General features: G+C 38.1%; 1 protein-coding gene across 4 annotated transcripts in view; it reads right to left on the reverse strand.

Annotated features, from left to right (window-relative positions):
• Positions 1-17,545, reverse strand: part of BABAM2 (BRISC and BRCA1 A complex member 2) — a 400,445-nt gene that overhangs the window by 302,162 nt on the left and 80,738 nt on the right. For all 4 annotated transcript variants that reach the window (XM_047853047.1, XM_047853045.1, XM_047853046.1 and 1 more), the window contains one exon: positions 10,620-10,714. In XM_047853047.1, the coding sequence (XP_047709003.1) occupies positions 10,620-10,714 (95 nt within the window). The remainder of the gene's footprint in view (positions 1-10,619; positions 10,715-17,545) is intronic.

Consider the following 17,545-nt stretch of genomic DNA (forward strand, 5'->3'; position numbering starts at 1 on the left):
AATTCTGATGCAGTTTCACTAAAACTTTCGTTCCGCTCTTATTTTCTTAAGAGAAACATGGGCAGAATCCCTGTTCATAGCCATAAGACTTACAATGATGAATTAAGACTGTTTTTAGTTAAGTTATTAACCATAAACTACTATTAGTTACTAAGAATTCACAAATCATCATTTCACTTAGTTAACAGCCTTAAGCCGCAGTCAGCGTTTTTTATGAGAAATTTAAAGAAAAAGGACTGGTTTCCGATACACCTTTTATTTGCCTGGGTAAGTACTAACCATCAGAACAGGTCAAAAGAATAGAAGCCAATTTTAAAAGATGTTTCAGAGCAATCTGTAATGTCATCAGAGACATGCTTACGATAATATATAAAGTAAAAATCACTGACAACTGTGGAGGACATACGTACAGGTGACACAGATGCAGAAAAACACTAGGAGTAAAGACATTAACTTCATTATACATTAACACTCGTCTCTAAATTGTGCACAATTATAGATTTGTTTTCTTGGCACTTGCCTATACTTTATATTTTAATAATAATAAAAATATGTTATCATAACTTTAAAACCCAACTCTCAGAGGACAATGCTGGAGAGGGTAGAAGGTGATAAAGAGAGGATAACAAAGGAAATCAACCAACCAACGACAATGAGCAATCTCCAAACACTGATCATGAACTAACTCCTCTTGCTCTGGGAGAGCAAATTCTTAAGCTGAAATGCGTCACATGCAACTCAGTACCTCATTTTCCCAAAAGCATTTTTGCAAATTCAATCGAGTAAATCAAAACTGGTAACATCTGCTAAATGTTATATTTGCCGTTGGATTTCAAAAAATAACTTGGTTTGCCTTTTTTTTTTTCATTTGTCTTATGAGAGTGAACATCTTAAATGTCCCTTGTTTGTACTTTCAAGATGCTCTGTTTTTCTACAACTGTGCTTTTAAAGCCCTGTTTATAACACACGCCTTCAAAATTATACGTGTATATAGACATGTGTATATGTTAATACTCCACTCCTTAATCTACAGTTAGTTGTAACAGCAATGCCTTTGGAAAAATAGATGAAATCACAAATCAACGTTTTTAAACCAAAGCCTTCCACCATCTCCCCTTAGGAGGTACATTTTACATAGAATAACATTGACATCCCTCCTACCTCATAAAATGTTTCCATGGCTGATAAGTAAAAACAGTGATATTGGGTAGAAGTACAAATTGAGTTTTTAACTCATCAGCACATAAACCAATTTTGCATCAAAATTTCTAGTAATTCTCTCATATTCACTTGGATCATACATAAATGCATCCTTTGAATCCAATCTGCATTCAACTCGAGAGAGCACGAGATGCCACCTCTAAATAACATTCACCCTTATTTCTACCTTAGAAAAACCTACTGGAACTTAAAGTCTAGGTTTTCATAAAAAAGGAAGAAGTACACTGTTTTCAAACACTTTACTAATTAATGTTACTTAACATTTTTATTAACGTCAAATATTTTTAATTAATACTTTGTATTAATTCTGTATTCTTGCCAACAAAGCGAGTAGTATTTTATGGTCCACTAAAGTTTTGTGTGTTTTTGCTATGAAAGTAAAGGGTAAAATTATATGTTCTCAAAAATGCAAAACAACTGACTTCTGCTTTTACCCTGGGGACATTTGCAAATTCCAGGCACAAGAGGGAGGCTGAGAATCCAGGCTTTGCACAGTCACATAGCTGCTGCTGGACTCAGAAAAATCATTTAGAACTTTTGGCAGAGCCTTTAGAGACATCAAACATGTAGCCAGTTACCCTCAAGATATTTGATGAATTCTGTGGCCGCCCATGGGCAAGAAGCTAAAATTAAGCAAGTACCTCTGAAAAGCAGAGCCAAGCTATCAACAGTCTTATAATCGAAAATTTAGAATCTCAAATCTATTGGGGCAAAGATCCATGCTAGGTATTTGAATATTTGGTAAATTATGTGGAATTCTACTTTAAAATATTTCATAAGCCAAGGATCTTAGAAGTGTCTTAGAACACTGACCACTCCAGACTTTCACAAAAAAGCCCTGAAGAACTGTACCTCAGAAATCATAGTGAACCACAGGTAGACGACCCTTACCAAAGACATAAACCAGCCTCAACCCAGCAGAGTCCTATATAGCTTCAGGTGATCAATCAACACTCTCTGCCTAGGAGAGGGGACAATGAACCCTCTCTCTATAAGATGATCACATCATCTGAAGTCTCTATGGTTCCTTTTTTTTTTTTTTTTTTTTTTTAAACAGGAATGTCTGACATTCACTCAAAACTACGAAAGACGGGAAATACAGAACCACGTGACTGATAACTAAAGAAAGAAGCAGGCAAAATAAATAGACCCTAGGATAGTCCAGATATTACAACTGGCTCACATGACTGGAAAATAAATAGGATTAGCATGTGCAATAAAATGGCAAAACTATAGATAAAAAGATAAATTCACCAAAGCATTGCGGAATTGAAAAACATATTACTAAAAATAAGAACTCATTAAGTGGACTTAACAGTAGAGTAGACACAACAGAAAACAATACACTGGAAGAGAAGTTTGGCATTGTCTAGTTGTGCTATTCATTTACTGCCGCTCCTCTTCCCAATCTACTCTTTTGTCCTATTTATGAAACTGGGACTGGACCTTGCAAACACTTTTTCTTTGCCAGCTGGTGCAATGTTTAGCTTGTCAGTAGAAAGTGATGGAGGGACAGCGCAAGGCATAACAGAGGCAGGAGCTTCTAATCCCGGTTCTGAGGTACTTTTCATAGTTGCCCCTATGGTGCCACTGCCAGAGGCATGCAGGAGACCCAGTAGTGCCACCCTCCAGCCTGTTTAACTGGCACCCAGCCCATCTCCACTCGCCACCCTGGCCCACCAGCACCCAGTAGGCCACACCAGTTCTGGTCTGCGGCACCCCCAAGTGCAAATCTCCATAATCCAGTGGGCTGCAGTCACACCCTCTCCAACAAGGAGGACAGAATGTCAGCCCGGGGCAGGGAACAGAGACCCAGGGAAGGAGCCTTCCAAGTTTGTTCCCTCTTGGGTATTCTCTCTCAGCCACGGAGTAGCTGCTTTCTACAACTGCTGTGCTTTGCATTCTCTAGAGTGCTCTTCTACTCCATTAAGTAGCTAATAATTCTCGTTACTCAATTTTTCCTATTTGAGTTACTGGTATGGTTTCTGCTCCTGACTAAACTCCGAATGATAAACTGGTCAAGTTTCCTTTTAAGGGCACCTTGTTTGTACTTTCAAGATGTTCTGTTTTCCTACAACTGGGCTTTTAAAGCCTAGTTATAACACATACCTTCAAAATTAAACATGTGCGCGCGCATGCGTGTTTATTAATCCTCTCCTTAACCCTCTACACCACGTGGCCCAGCAAGATAGCCCTTCCGTATATACCCCTCAGAAATGCACACACATATTCACTGAGACAGGCACAAGGATATTCATGATAGCACTATTCACAACAGAGAAATCCTAAAAAGAATCCAAATGTCGATCAATACTAGAATGAATAAATAAACTGCTCTGGGCTCATGCAATGGAATGAGCAAACAACAATAACAAACTACAGGGGTGAAGCTCACAAATAAATGTGGGGTGATGGGGCGCCCAGGTGGCTCAGTCGGTTAAGCATCCGACTCTTGATTTCGGCTCAGGTCACGATCTCATAGTTCATGAATTTGAGCCCCGCATCGAACCGATCCTGATCTAAGTGCTGGTTACATGGTATGTTTATTTTTTGGAAATTCTCCATGTAAGACACTTGTGATTTGCACACTCTCCTGTAGATACATCCTTCTTCTATAAGTTATATAAAAATGTGGATCTTTTATAAATGATCAAAGAATCTGTTCCTTAGTCTCAACACTTCCTGTGCTCGGAGCTGGTAGAGCACTCCTCCAATTATCCCCACGGCATCATGGGCACACACCCCCATCCCTGCACCTATTGCCTCAGGCTGCAGTTTCATTCACTTCTCTGTCTTGAGCATTATGTCCAGCCTTAGGGCTAAAGAGGAGTCTTTTAAGGGTCTCAAATGAGGCAGTAAATAAATATTTGAAAAATGAAAGAGATTGCGGTTTTAAAATGTGCTGTAGGCCATGGCACAGGGAAGTGTCTCGGAATAGGAGCACCACACACCTGGACGGCATTCTGCAGCCATGGGCCATGCGGTGCATCTCAGCAAAGCGCATTCTTCACATACATTTCATGTACACAAGGGACGGGCACTGTTTTGCAAGGACACATTCAAAAGATGTCCTTCGGAAGGCACAGTGAAGAGCGAGCAGGGGAGCAGTGACAAGGTGTGAGCACAATCCTTCTTTCTACACTTACATTCCATATGAGCAGAAAAATCAGTGAAGGAATGAGTAACATTAGATTCCCTACCGTGAAGGTGCTTGTCCCAAACCCAAGACCGCTCTTACCTTCTTCAAACTAGGAAGTCAGATATCAGTGGCTTCCACTTTTGCTATAATTGCAACATGTCCTTCTCATTTAAACTTCTGAACCACCCTTCCTCCTTGGTGCAATTTTATTTTAAATTAAAGGGAATTATCATTATTACTTCTGGGGAAAGAATTTCACAATGCCCTCTGGGTAGCCAAACATACCACAGGGCATTGCAAAACTGAGGCTGAAAATCACTGCCTCGGAGATTCTGCTAACTGATTTTTATCTCCCAGTTTCTCTAAAACTGAATCTCTTCTTCTATTTTGAAATTTTCATCTAAAACATATTTTCGAGTTTTGGAAACCAACAAGTCCCTTAAGAAATACACAAACTTAGGGGAGACCTGTTCATCTAACGAACATATATTGTGCACCTCCACACACCAGACACTTTTCTAGATACTAGGACACGGCAGTGAAGAAAATGAATTCATTCTCTCATGAGGCTTCCATTCCAGTGAAGAAACAAGGGGAACCCTCTATCCCAATTTGCCCGGGACTACCCAGTTTCAGCACTGAAGGCACTACATTCCAGAAAACCCATCAGCCTCAGGCACACCAGGGCCATTGGTCACCCTGGGACAGAGGTACCAAAGAAATAAGCAACCAAAAATTTATCAAATAGTTAAGTGCAAAGAAGAAAACAAAGCATGATTTAAAAATGACAGCGTAGGGGCGCCTGGGTGGCTCGGTCGGTTAAGCGTCCGACTTCGGCTCAGGTCATGATCTCATGGTCTGTGAGCTCGAGCCCCGCGTCGGGCTCTGGGCTGACAGCTCAGAGCCTGGAGCCTGTTTCAGATTCTGTGTCTCCCTCTCTCTCTGCCCCTCCCCTGTTCACGCTCTGTATCTCTCTGTCTCAAAAATAAATAAACGTTAAAAAAAAATTTTTTTTAATAAAAATGACAGCCTAATGGGGAGGGTGTTACTACTACTTTGTATAAGGACACCAGGAAAGGCCTCTCCGATATAATGACATTTGAAAATAGGAGGGAAGCAAGCCATTCAGATAAATGGGGGAAAAGAGTTATGAATGAAAGCGGTGAATAGCAATTCTCTAGCTGGATCTAGATTCGACGCAATTCCTATCAAAATCCCAGCTGGGCTCTCAGAAGAAACTGACAAGCTGATCCTAGGAAATGCAAGGGACCCACAACAGTCAAAGGATTCTTGGAAAAGAAGAACAAAGTTGGAAAACTCATATTTCACACTTCAAAACTTATTACAAAGTCACAGCAGTCAAGACAGTGTGGTACTGTATAAGGTTAAAATACAGATCAAATCAATAGAAAGGCAAGTTCAGAAATACACCCTCACATTTATAGTCAACTGAGTTTCAGCAAGAATGCCAAAAGAACTCAACAGGAAAAAACAGTTTTTCCAATAAATCATATTTAGACATCTGGATCTCCACTTATAAAACAATGAAATAGGGCCTCTATCTCACACAATACACAAAAATTAACCCCAAATGGATCAAATACCTAAATGTCAGCAAAAAAAAAAATTCCAGAAGTTTTTAAGGAAAAGATAATGGTAAGATTTCATAACCTTGGACTAGGCAATGGTTTCTTAGATGTGAAATCGAAAGCACACAAAACAAAATAAAATGTAGAGAAGTTAGACTTAAATATTTTTTGTCCTTCAAACAATACTACCTAGAAAGTTAAAAGAAATCCACAGAATGGAAGAAAATTGTGACAAGTCATATACCTTATATCCAGAATATACAATGAACTCTTACACCTCAACAACAGAAGGCAAATAACTCAATTTAAAAAATGGGCAAAGGATTTGAACAGACACTTCTCCAAAGAAGTTATAAAAATGGCCAATAAGGACATGAAAAGATGCAAAACGCCATTAGCCATCAGCAAAACACAAACCCCAACCACAATGAGATACCACTTCACAGGCTATAATCAAAAACACAGATAATAACAAATTTTGGTTATTTGGGTGTGGAGAAACTGGAACACTTATATACTGCTGGTGGGCATGTAAAATGGTATAGCCACTTTGGAAAGCAGCCTGGGAGTTTCTCAAGAAGCTAAACACAGTCCCCATTTGACACAGCAATTCTACTCCTAGGGATATATCCAAGAACAATTAAAACAGTCCTTATAATAGCCAAAACATAAAAACAACCCAAATGTTTATCAACCGATGATTGATACATAAAATGTGGTATATGCACACAATGTAATATGATTTAGCAATAAATAATGAAGTAGTGATACATGACACATTGAAAACTGTATGCTGATGAAACCGGTCAGTCACAAAGGATCACATATTGTACGATTCCATTTATAGGAACCGTCCAGAACAGGCAAATCCACAGAGACAGAATGCAGAATAGTTACTGCTTAGAGTGGATACAGGTAGGAGTGGGGAGGATAGGGAAGTGACTGCTAATGTTTAAATTTGACTTTGATAATAACAGATGTTAACTAGACACTGTGGTGATCACTTCACAATAAATACAAATATCAAATCATTATGTTGTACCCTTGAAAGCAAATAATGTTAAAATGTCAATTATACTTCAGTTTTTAAAAATGTAAATTCAACTCTGGCAATGGTTACACAACTCTGTCAATATACTAAAAACCACTGAATTATACACTTTAAATGGGCAGATTGCATGGCACATAAACTATGTCTCAATAAAGCCGGTAATTAAAAAAAAAAAGAAAAGAAATGAAGCTGTCCCCAAAATGGAAAATGATACCTCACTGGAAACAATGTCAAGCAAAGACAAATGACCTTCTGTTGGAGACGTTACTATAAAAGATGGGTTCAATGAGTGATTCCCAATAGCAGTTCACAAACTAATACATAGAAATGGCCCAGAGAATTTAATGACTCTTCAGCTCCCCAACAGGTGTAATTCGCTATTCCAGTGGGATCCAGGAATCTGTATTTTTAACAGGCTTCCTAAATTATTCTAATGGATAGCCAGAAGTGGGAACCACTGGACAACTACATTTATAACTCCATGATTTTATGACTCTGGTGTCCATGAGATACTTGTCTCTGGTGTCTATCTAGTATTTATCTGGATCTGGTATCTCTCTCTAGTATTCTGCATTCATCTGAGGATCTCAAAGTCCTTAATGAAACTCATCTCTGTGAATGAAGAGCTTGAGTGTGGAAAGAGGTGACTTCTTCTGATGGATTAGAGCACCTCACATATTTTTATTGACTTTATGTGCATCCTTTATTTAATTTACTTCAAATCCTTTCATGGAAAGAAGCCAGTTTAAACAAATTGAATAAATAAAATATTCTCAAAAACTGTATTTCTCAAAGTAGAACACATTTTTTTCTCACATATTTGTAATTTAATACACTTTTTATTAAAGAGCACAAGCATATTATGGAATCAAATGCAAAATAATTTTTATTAATTTTGAAGATAAAACCCAGTAACTTCAGGGAAATTCCATATTTGCCACAGCGACTACTTTGGACTACACTCCCAGAATCTAAGGGACCTATTCATTCCCTCCTGCAATTAGTACTTCAAGGGGAAAATCCAAAAACTCTAGACATTCTGTTCTCCGCTCCATAGGTGATGAAATATGTAATCCCTCCTTCATTCAGAACTTCATATGGACTAATCAGGTTATTAGTGACTGTGCTCTGCACACTGCAGGAAGGAAGGAAAAAAGGCTGACCTGAATTGAAGAATTAAACCATAACCTGTTAACAGGTGAGGGAAAAGTCCTTTGGAGGCATGCTACGCTCAGGGAGACGTCTGCTGACATTTATCCTGTCCTAGTGTTTTAGCCAGATGACAATGAACATCCAGAGTACCTCTAGGGCTGGGTGGACCTCACCAGCTGGTAGACGGTGTCCCTTGGTTGCTTTTCTAGACTTGCCTAAACCACTGGTGCCGGAAGAAGCACTGGGTAGCCTGCCTGAGTCCTCAGATTGACTATAGCTGAAGAAAGCATTCCCCTAGATTTGTAATTGTCCTCTTGGACATAGTGCTTTGATTTTTTTTGGCTGTTCCTCTTCAGCTAATTTCTCAAAAACACCTGCAAAAACTTCACTCAGGGACTAAATATAAGAAGAGTAGAGTTATAATATCAACTCTGACACAATTATACAATTCTAGGTCCATTTCCTCAGTATTAGAATAGAAAAATAGTGGGGTGCCTGGGTGGCTCAGTCGGTTAAGCATCTGACTCTGGATTCTGGCTTAGGTCATGATCTCAGGGTGGTGAGATCGAGCCCCACCTCACACTAGGCACTGGGTGTGCAGTCTGCTTGGGATTCTCTCTCCCTCCCTCTCTGCCCCTCCCCTGCTTGCACACTCACCCTTGCACAGGCGCTCTCTCTCTCAAAAAAGACTAAAATAAAAAGAATTTCAAACCCATAAAAAATAAAATAAAACAGAAAAGTGGAATAAGCTGAACCTCGAGGTCCTTTTGGGTTTTAAATTCTACACTCTCACAATACTTTTCAATATAGAAGATGTGCCTTGCAAATTTTAAATGCAATTCCCAAAAAAGAAGTTGTAAATATTTCTTATCCTTTCCTTCATGGTATTCCCTCTTGTATCATCCTAGCTCAAAGCCCCTTTCTTCGCCCTCCCCCAGATTTTTGCAACAGTTCTCAGTTCTGCTCCTTACCCTTTCCTTGATCCATTATACTGACCACATTGCTACTGAATGATTCTGTTATTATCATTTCCTTCAGTGGCTCTTAACCTAGCATTCAATGTTCTCCACAATCTTGTCCCAACTTCCCTCTCTAACCTTTTCCAGCCCTTCCTTATATTAACTTACACTTCAGCAAACTTGTCAGTAGCGCTACAATACATTATACATTTCATTTGCTTATGTCATGCCCCCCGTTTGAAATTCTCGCTGCCATACTCCCTACTTAAGCTCCATTCTTTGAGAGTGAGTCCAAGTGTCACCTCTACTACAAAGCCTTTTCCGACAACCTTCTTTAAATTCCTGGAGCACTTAGCCTGTAATACATCTTTGGCATTTCGCATATGTTACCCTCCACTGGGCAGATTTAACACAGAAGAGGTCTGTAGAGATACTTCTGACTCTTTAACTCCAGGTAAGCCCCTCCGCTTCAATATGGGGTCAATGTGTAACACGTAGCATCTAAAGGGGCCATGCTTAAACTACACATTTTTGAAAATCAACTAGCAGTTTGAGTGTAATTATTAGAAATTTTGCAACAAACCCAGCCTACTCTTGCCAATCGCATTTTTACGGCTGTGTTCCAAAATTTAAGATAATTCTTTAGGTTTGGGTTAAAACTTCCTGTTTAACACTTCCCTTTTTAAAAAGGGAGGGGGGGGAGACAAGATTTCAAAGTCATCAAAATTTTTAATTACAAAACACTGAGACAAAAAAGACCAAACAAAGGACATAGTTTTGAACAATAAAACCCTCTTATAGTATAGGCATCATGGCAAAATTGAACTTGAGAAGGGAAAGAAAGAGACATTTTGTCTGGTCAGACGTTTTAAACAAAATGGCACATGTTTTTCTCCACGAGCAATGTGAAACACACAATTTTTTATGTAAACCACATGTGCTCTGACAAGTACCACAGCTCCTTTCCCTGCTTTAACCCCAGAAATATTTTACTTTAACTACAAAGTTTTTGGTCTTGCTTAATAAAGAACACTTAATCTGATCTTTACCCTTCTGATAATAATACTGAGATAATATGGATACAAGTCCAAATTTGCCACTTTCACTTCTATACAAAAAAGGCCTCTTGAAGAGCCAAGAAACACTCCCCTAACAAGCTCTGTGATGAAGTGTTAGTAAACATCAGAAAATTGATTGCAGGCATGAAATATTAAGTTAAAATAAAGAAATCTCTTCAACATGTCTCTTTAAGCTGAAGTAAAAATATTTTAACCGATATGCTACAGATTTTAATTCAAAATAGTCTGCAAGTAAAACTGCAATGAAAAAAAAAATCTTTAAACTATGTTGGCACATGAAGAGTTGTACTTATTTCAGAGGACAGAGGGAAAAAGGGGTGGAAAAAACCCCACATGTTTGGCCAATTTATCTGTCAAGCAATTGTCAAAAGCTCATTTTATTTTCCTTCAACAAATAAAGATCATCCAAAACGAGCCTGCAGTACTCACATGCAGAGCCGAGGGATCTGGCAGGAACTCAGCATCTTCTCCAAAGATAAAATCAGGGGGCAGCTCTGGGTATTGGGCATTGAAAATGATATCCCCTGAAAGAAAAGAAAACATCAGGCCTTTTGTATTTCCTTGCTAATTTATGAATGTTCTGAGGAATGCATCAAAAACACTTCTGAAAAAAAAAAAGAAAGGAGTTTACATTTACTTTAACAAAAAGAAAAAATTCTCAGGGACGCCTGGGTGACTGTCGGCTAAGCGTCTGACTCTTGATTCCGATTCAGGTCATGATCTCACGGTTCATGAGTTCAAGCCTCGCATCAGGCTCTGCGCTGTCAGATTCTCTCTGCTTGGGATTCTCTCTCACCTCTCTCTCTGCCCCTACCGAGCGTTCTCTCTCTCTCTCAAAATAAATAAATAAATGAATAAATTTTTGAAAAGCATCTTCTAAATGATTAATTCTTCAAATGGAAGAAATGATATCATCTTTTAAATTCCTATCTACAACACGCAATCAGAAGTTTTGTCTCCTACCACACTACAAATATAAATACCCAAGCAGAAAAGTGGAAGCATCCACATCCAAAGCACATGAAGATTTTTCTGTAAGAAATGTTACCGTCCAATCACTGCCTGCTAATTAAGAAGCCTTTCCTGAAGACTGTTTCTCTAAAGATAAGGACCTTGCCTTGAAAAAATTAAACATGCAAACTTTTGGTATAATGGAAAGAATATCTGGCTTGGAATCAAAAAGGTCAGGTTTATATCTACAATGTATCCTAATTATTTATTAGCTGACACCGTCTTTGAAACACAAGACAAATTACAAAGTCTCCTTAACAAATTTGTGTTGCTAAGTTCTTCCACCTCTGTTCCTTTCCTGTCTCCTTCTTTAGCATTTTTTTTTTTGCCCCTCTGCTCACCCCAAGAACCAGTACTCATCATTCTGCTAATACCAACCAGCACATTAATGTACGGACAACTGAACACACGTACCGGGTTCTAGCGTATGAGTGTGTATACATGTGCACGTGCACACAACCTCTGTACCCACGCACAGAGTTTCATCAGTCCAATCATTTTTCCTGCTCAGACAGGATCTTCATAGTAATATCCAAATTAATACACTTAGACTTCAGTTCTCACTTGAGCCTCTCTACCTCTACGCACTATGTGTTTCAGTCTCAAACTCTGCAAGTCTAAAAACATGCTCTGACTCTCCCTTTTCTTGCTCCTCACTTCCCCTAGCTGATTTGCCTATTTCTAGAGATTCCTTAATCCTCCATGCTGTGACTTGAGTGTCCTCTTTGACCTTACGCACACTCTTTATACTATTAGAAAACAAGTCACCTCAATTCTCCCTCCAAAATGTTTCTCACATGGGTATTTCCTGCTGCTAACAGCTCTCTCCAGGCCCAGATGACCTAGTTCATGCATTCATGCATCCAACAAAAAAAAGTAAAATTGAATTCTGCTGTAGCCACTATGCTAGCCACTAAAGATAAAAGAAAAAACTCTGCTCTTTAAGAATCGACAGACTAGAAGAACTCAATTATTTTCATACCCTCCTAAGTGGTCTCCTGGTACAAGTTTCCCTCCACCCCATAATATATGCTATCACCAAGTAAACATTCTTAAAGTAATGCTTTGCCCCAAAACTTTCTAGCTCCAAAAACTTCAATGATTTGCTAATGTCAAATGGAGTAAAGGGCAAATCTTTCAAACTAGCCTTAAAGGCCTCTGAAATATGACGTTCCTACTTATTGGTTCACCCTTCTATCTACAAGCCAATACCAACCTTCCATTCCAGTCGATATGATCTGCTTACTGACCTCCAAACTATGACACCTACTTGAAATGCCCTTTCGCCTTGCTCAGTTCTTACCTATCCTTTATAAGTGGACTTTATAAGTCCACTTAATAATCCTGCCTTGCATGAAGACTTTCCTGATAAATCCAGTACACGCCAATCATCATTGCCTCACATTCAACAATACTGACTAGTGACGCCATTCACTTGAGTATTTAGTTGTAGTATTATATTGTTTTTTTCCCGTTCTACTGATTTCAAAAATTCATAATAAACACATGGTATATGTGAGGCACTGTGATACACACTGTGTCAATATAAAGATGGTTCTCCTCAAGGAGCTTACATTTAGTCAGGGAGACAGGGTATACACACAGAACCACAAATACAGAGCAGTACAAGGACAAACATTTGATTTTCCTAAATATCTTGCAAGCATTCAGAGAATGAACAGGCTTATACTTATTTGGTGTTTCCAATGGGGCAAAGTGTAACATACAGAATATATTCAAGAAATGTTCAATATATTTAACAAAATTCTATTTTCTGAATTGGATATCTAAGTACTAACAATCTATAATAAGGAATAAAGTACAGAAGAGTTACTTCCACCTCTTTCTATAGAGAATAAATATGAGCAAGAAAATATACCCTTCATATTTACTCAAAGAGAACAAAAACACTACTTCAGAAAGCTATATGCACCCCTAGGTTTACTGTAGCATTATTTATAAAGCGAAGATAAAGAAGCAACACAAGTGCCCATCGATAGATAAATGGATAAAGAAGATGTGGTATATAGGGGTACCTGGGTGGCTCAGTCGGTTAAGCGTCCAACTTCAGCTCAGGTCATGATCTCGTGGTTTGTGAGTTTGAGCCCCGCATCAGGCTCTGTGCTGACAGCTCAGAGCCTGGAGCCTGCTTCAGATTCTGTGTCTCCCCCTCTCTCTGCCCCTCCCATGCTCATGCTCTGTCTCTCTCTGTCCCTCAATAATAAATAAATGTTAAGACATTTTTTTTAAAAAAAGAAGATGTGGTATATACACATGATGAATCATGACTCGGCCATAAAAAAGAATGTGATATGCAACAACATGGATAGACCTAGACGTTATAATGCTAAGTGAAATAAGTTAGTCAGAGAAAGACAAATATCACATGATTTCACTTACGTGTGGAATTTAAGAAACAAAACAAAGAAAAAAAGAGACAAAAAAAACCCACATTCTTAAATACAGAGAACAAATTAGAGAACAAACTGGTGGTTGCCAGAGGGGAGGTGGCTGGGCAGATGGGGGAAATAGATAAAGGAGATTAAGAGTACACTTATTTTTTTAAGTTTTTTACTTAGAGAGAGAGACAGAGAGAAAGCACGTGTGTGTGCATGAACGGGGGAGGGGCAGAGAGAGAAGGAGGGAGAAAGACTCCTGAGGAGGGATTCTCAAACTGACAAACTGTGAGATCATGACCTGAGCCACAATCAAGAGTCGAACACTTAACCAACTGAGTCACCGAGGCGGCCCTAGAATGCACTTATTTTGATGAGCACTGAGAAATGTATAGAATTATTGAATTATTACACTGTACACCTGAAACTACTGCATAACACTGCATATTAATTATACTGGAATTTTTTAAAAGGGTTAAAAAGGAAAATACGCTTTTCAGAAGTTGGATGTAGAATTAAATTATCAAAAGTAGTATAATCACTACCTCTTCATCACCTTACCCACTATCATTATCTCTGCTTGTCAACTGTATCTATTACAAATTATAAACTTACTTCAAATGTGCTAACTGTAAAGCATTATTAACCCAAACTAAGACTAAGTAGCACTAATAGAGACAATATGAACATCCTGATTACTCATTCTTATTCAACTCTACTCAGTACACACAATTCCTTAGGACATATACATTAGAGATAATGTTTTTAGAAGTCCCACAGTTGGCCTACTTCAGTGACATTTAGAAAACAAATTCATAAGGCTAACAAAGCAGAGGCATTGAAGTTTTCGAAAAAGCCAAGCTAGACTCTATTGTGCATATTAATAATCAAAAAATAAACAGCATGCTAAATTCCAACAGAAGTTTTGGGGTACCTGAGTGGCTCAGTGGGTTAAGCATCTGATTTTGGCTCAGGTCATGATCTCACACTTCATGGGTTTGAGCCTCGTGTCGGGCTCTGTGCTCGCAGCACAGAGCCTGCTTAGGATTCTGTCTCTCCCTCTCTCTCTGCCCCTTCCCCACTCGCTCTCAAAATAAATAAACTTAAAATAAAAGATTTTACTACTTTTGTTACTACAAGAGGACAAAAAGCTGGATTTTCAAGTTCCCAAAGTATCACTGTCAGTAATACGTACTTCCAAACCACTAAACATTAAAAATCTGATCCAAGGAAATCCACTCTTGCCAATTCTACTCAACATTTGACTGGAGGTTCTAGCCAGGGCAATTAGGCAAGAAAAAGAAATGAATGCCATCCAGATTTAAAGAAAAAACATTATCTCTATACACAGATGACATGATTTTGCATATAGAAAATCCTAAGGAATACACATACATACAAACACACCAAAATAAACAAGTTCAACAAGGTTGCAAGAGACAAAATTAATGTCTAGAATAAATTACATTTTTATAACACTAGCAATGAAAAATCCAGAAATGAATTTTTTCTTAAATCCATTTACGACAGCATCAAAAAGAATAAGATACTTAGGAATAAATTTAGCAAAACCAGCAAAACTTGTACACTGAAAACTATAAAACAATGGGAAGATATGGAAGAAGGACTACATAAATGGAAAGACATCTCATGTTCATGGATCAGAAGCCTCAATATTGTTAAGATAACAACACTTCCTAAATTAATCCACAAATTTCATGCAATCCCTGTCAAAATCCCTCCTGGCTCTTTTTTTGCAGAAATTGACAAACCAATCCTAAATGTCATACAGAAATGTAAGGGTTCCAGGACGGCCCGAAAGCAATCTTGGAAAAAAACAAGTTGGAAGACCTGCTTCCCAATTTCAAAACTTATCATGGAGACATGCTAATCAAGACAGTGTGGTACTGACATAAGAACAGACATACTGATCAATGGAACAAAATTCAGAGTCTGGAAATGCTCTGACATTTGTAGTCAACTGATTTTTTTTATTTTTAATTGAAGTATTCTCGATGTATATTAAATTAGTTTCAGGTGTACAACACAGTGATTCAACAATCACTATATACATTACACACATTACAAAATGCTCACCACGATAAGTGTATTACAATATTATTGACTGTATTGCCTATATTATACTTTTCATCCTTGTGACTTATTTTATTATAATCAATTGATTTTTGCCAAGAGTGCCAAGGGAATTCAACGAGGCAAAAAGAGTGTTCTCACCACCTCACACTCATAAAAAGTATTACTATTTAAAAAAAGAGATGACTACTATAAAAAAGAAAGAGAGAGAGAAAGATAACATATCAAGTGTTGGAGAGGGTGTGGAGAAATGGGAACCCTTGTATACCACTGATAAGAATGTAAAATGGTACAGCTGCTATGGAAAACAATATGGCAGTACCTCAAAAATTTAAAAATAGAATTGCCTTATGACTAAGCAATTCCACTCTTTGGGGTATATACTTAAAATAAGTGAAATGTGTTTCAAACAAATATTTGTACACCCATGTTCACAGCAGCATGATTCACAATAGCCTAATGGAAACAACACAAGTGTCCATCAATGGACAAACAAAATATGGTATACACATACAATGGAATATTCTTCGGCCCTTAAAAAGAACTTTCTGACACATGCTATAATATGGATGAAACTTGAGGATGCTATGGTAAGTGAAAATAAGCCAGTCACAAAAAGACAAATAGCTTATGAGTCCACTTTTACGAAGTACCAAGAGTAGTCAAATTCATAGACACAGAAAGAATGGTGGTTAGCAGGAGCTGGGGGGCAGGGCGGGCAGGGGGAGAAGGAGAGACTTGGGAGCTGTTTAATTGATACAGAATTTCAGTTTTTAAAGATGAAAAAAGTTATGTAGATTAGTTGTACAACTAAATATTCTTAACACTACTGAAATATACACAAAAAATTATTAAGATGGTAAATTTTATGTTATTTTTACCACAAATTAAATTTTTTTTAAATGAAAGAGTCTGCTACTGACTGAATGTATCCCCCTTAAAAGTCATATGTTGAAACCCAATCCCCAATGTGATGGTATTCGGAGGTAAGGCCTTTGATAGGTGATTAGGTCATAAGGGCAGAGCCCTCGTGAATGAGATTAATCCCCTTTAAAAAAGACCCAAGAGACCTCCCTTGCCCCATTCTGCTATGTGAGGTTACAGTGAAAAAGACAGACCATGAACCAGGAAGCAGACCTACCAGACACTGATTAGGACAGCACCTTCATCTCAGACTTCCCAGCCTCTAGAACTGTGGGAAATATTGTTGTTTAAGTCATCCAATGTAGGGTAATTTGCTCGAACAGCCTGAACAGACTAAGATGGTCTTTTTTAACGAATGGTGCTGTGCCAACTGGATAGCCACATGTAAAAGGATGAATGAGTCCCTAATTCACATCATACACAAAAATTAACTCAAAATGGATCAAAGACCTAAGTGTAAGAGAAAAACTATAAAACTTTTTGAGGAAAACATAAGAATAAACCTTCATAACAAGAATGTTTACTTAGATATGAAATCAAAAGCCTAAACAACAGAAGAAAAACTAGGTAAACTGAACCTCCAAAAAATTTTAAACTTTGTCCTTCAAAGTTCATTGTCTAGAAAGTGAAAAGACAATCTGAAGAGGGGAAATACACGATTTGGCAAATCATATATCTGATAAAGGACTTCTATCTAGAATATACAAGGAACTCTTATACCTCAACAATAAAAAGACAAATAACCCAACTTAAAAACGGGCAAAAGCAGCATTATTTACAATAGCCAAACTCTGGAAGCAGCCCAAGTGTCCAGTGATAGATAAATGGCTAAGGAAGATGTAGTGTATACATACAACGGGATACTACTCAGCCATAAAAAAGAAAGGCATCTTGCCATTTGCAACAACATGAATGGAGCTGAAGAGTATG

This window comes from Prionailurus viverrinus, chromosome A3 (assembly GCF_022837055.1).
Source record: "Prionailurus viverrinus isolate Anna chromosome A3, UM_Priviv_1.0, whole genome shotgun sequence".
Classification (NCBI taxonomy): domain Eukaryota; kingdom Metazoa; phylum Chordata; class Mammalia; order Carnivora; family Felidae; genus Prionailurus; species Prionailurus viverrinus.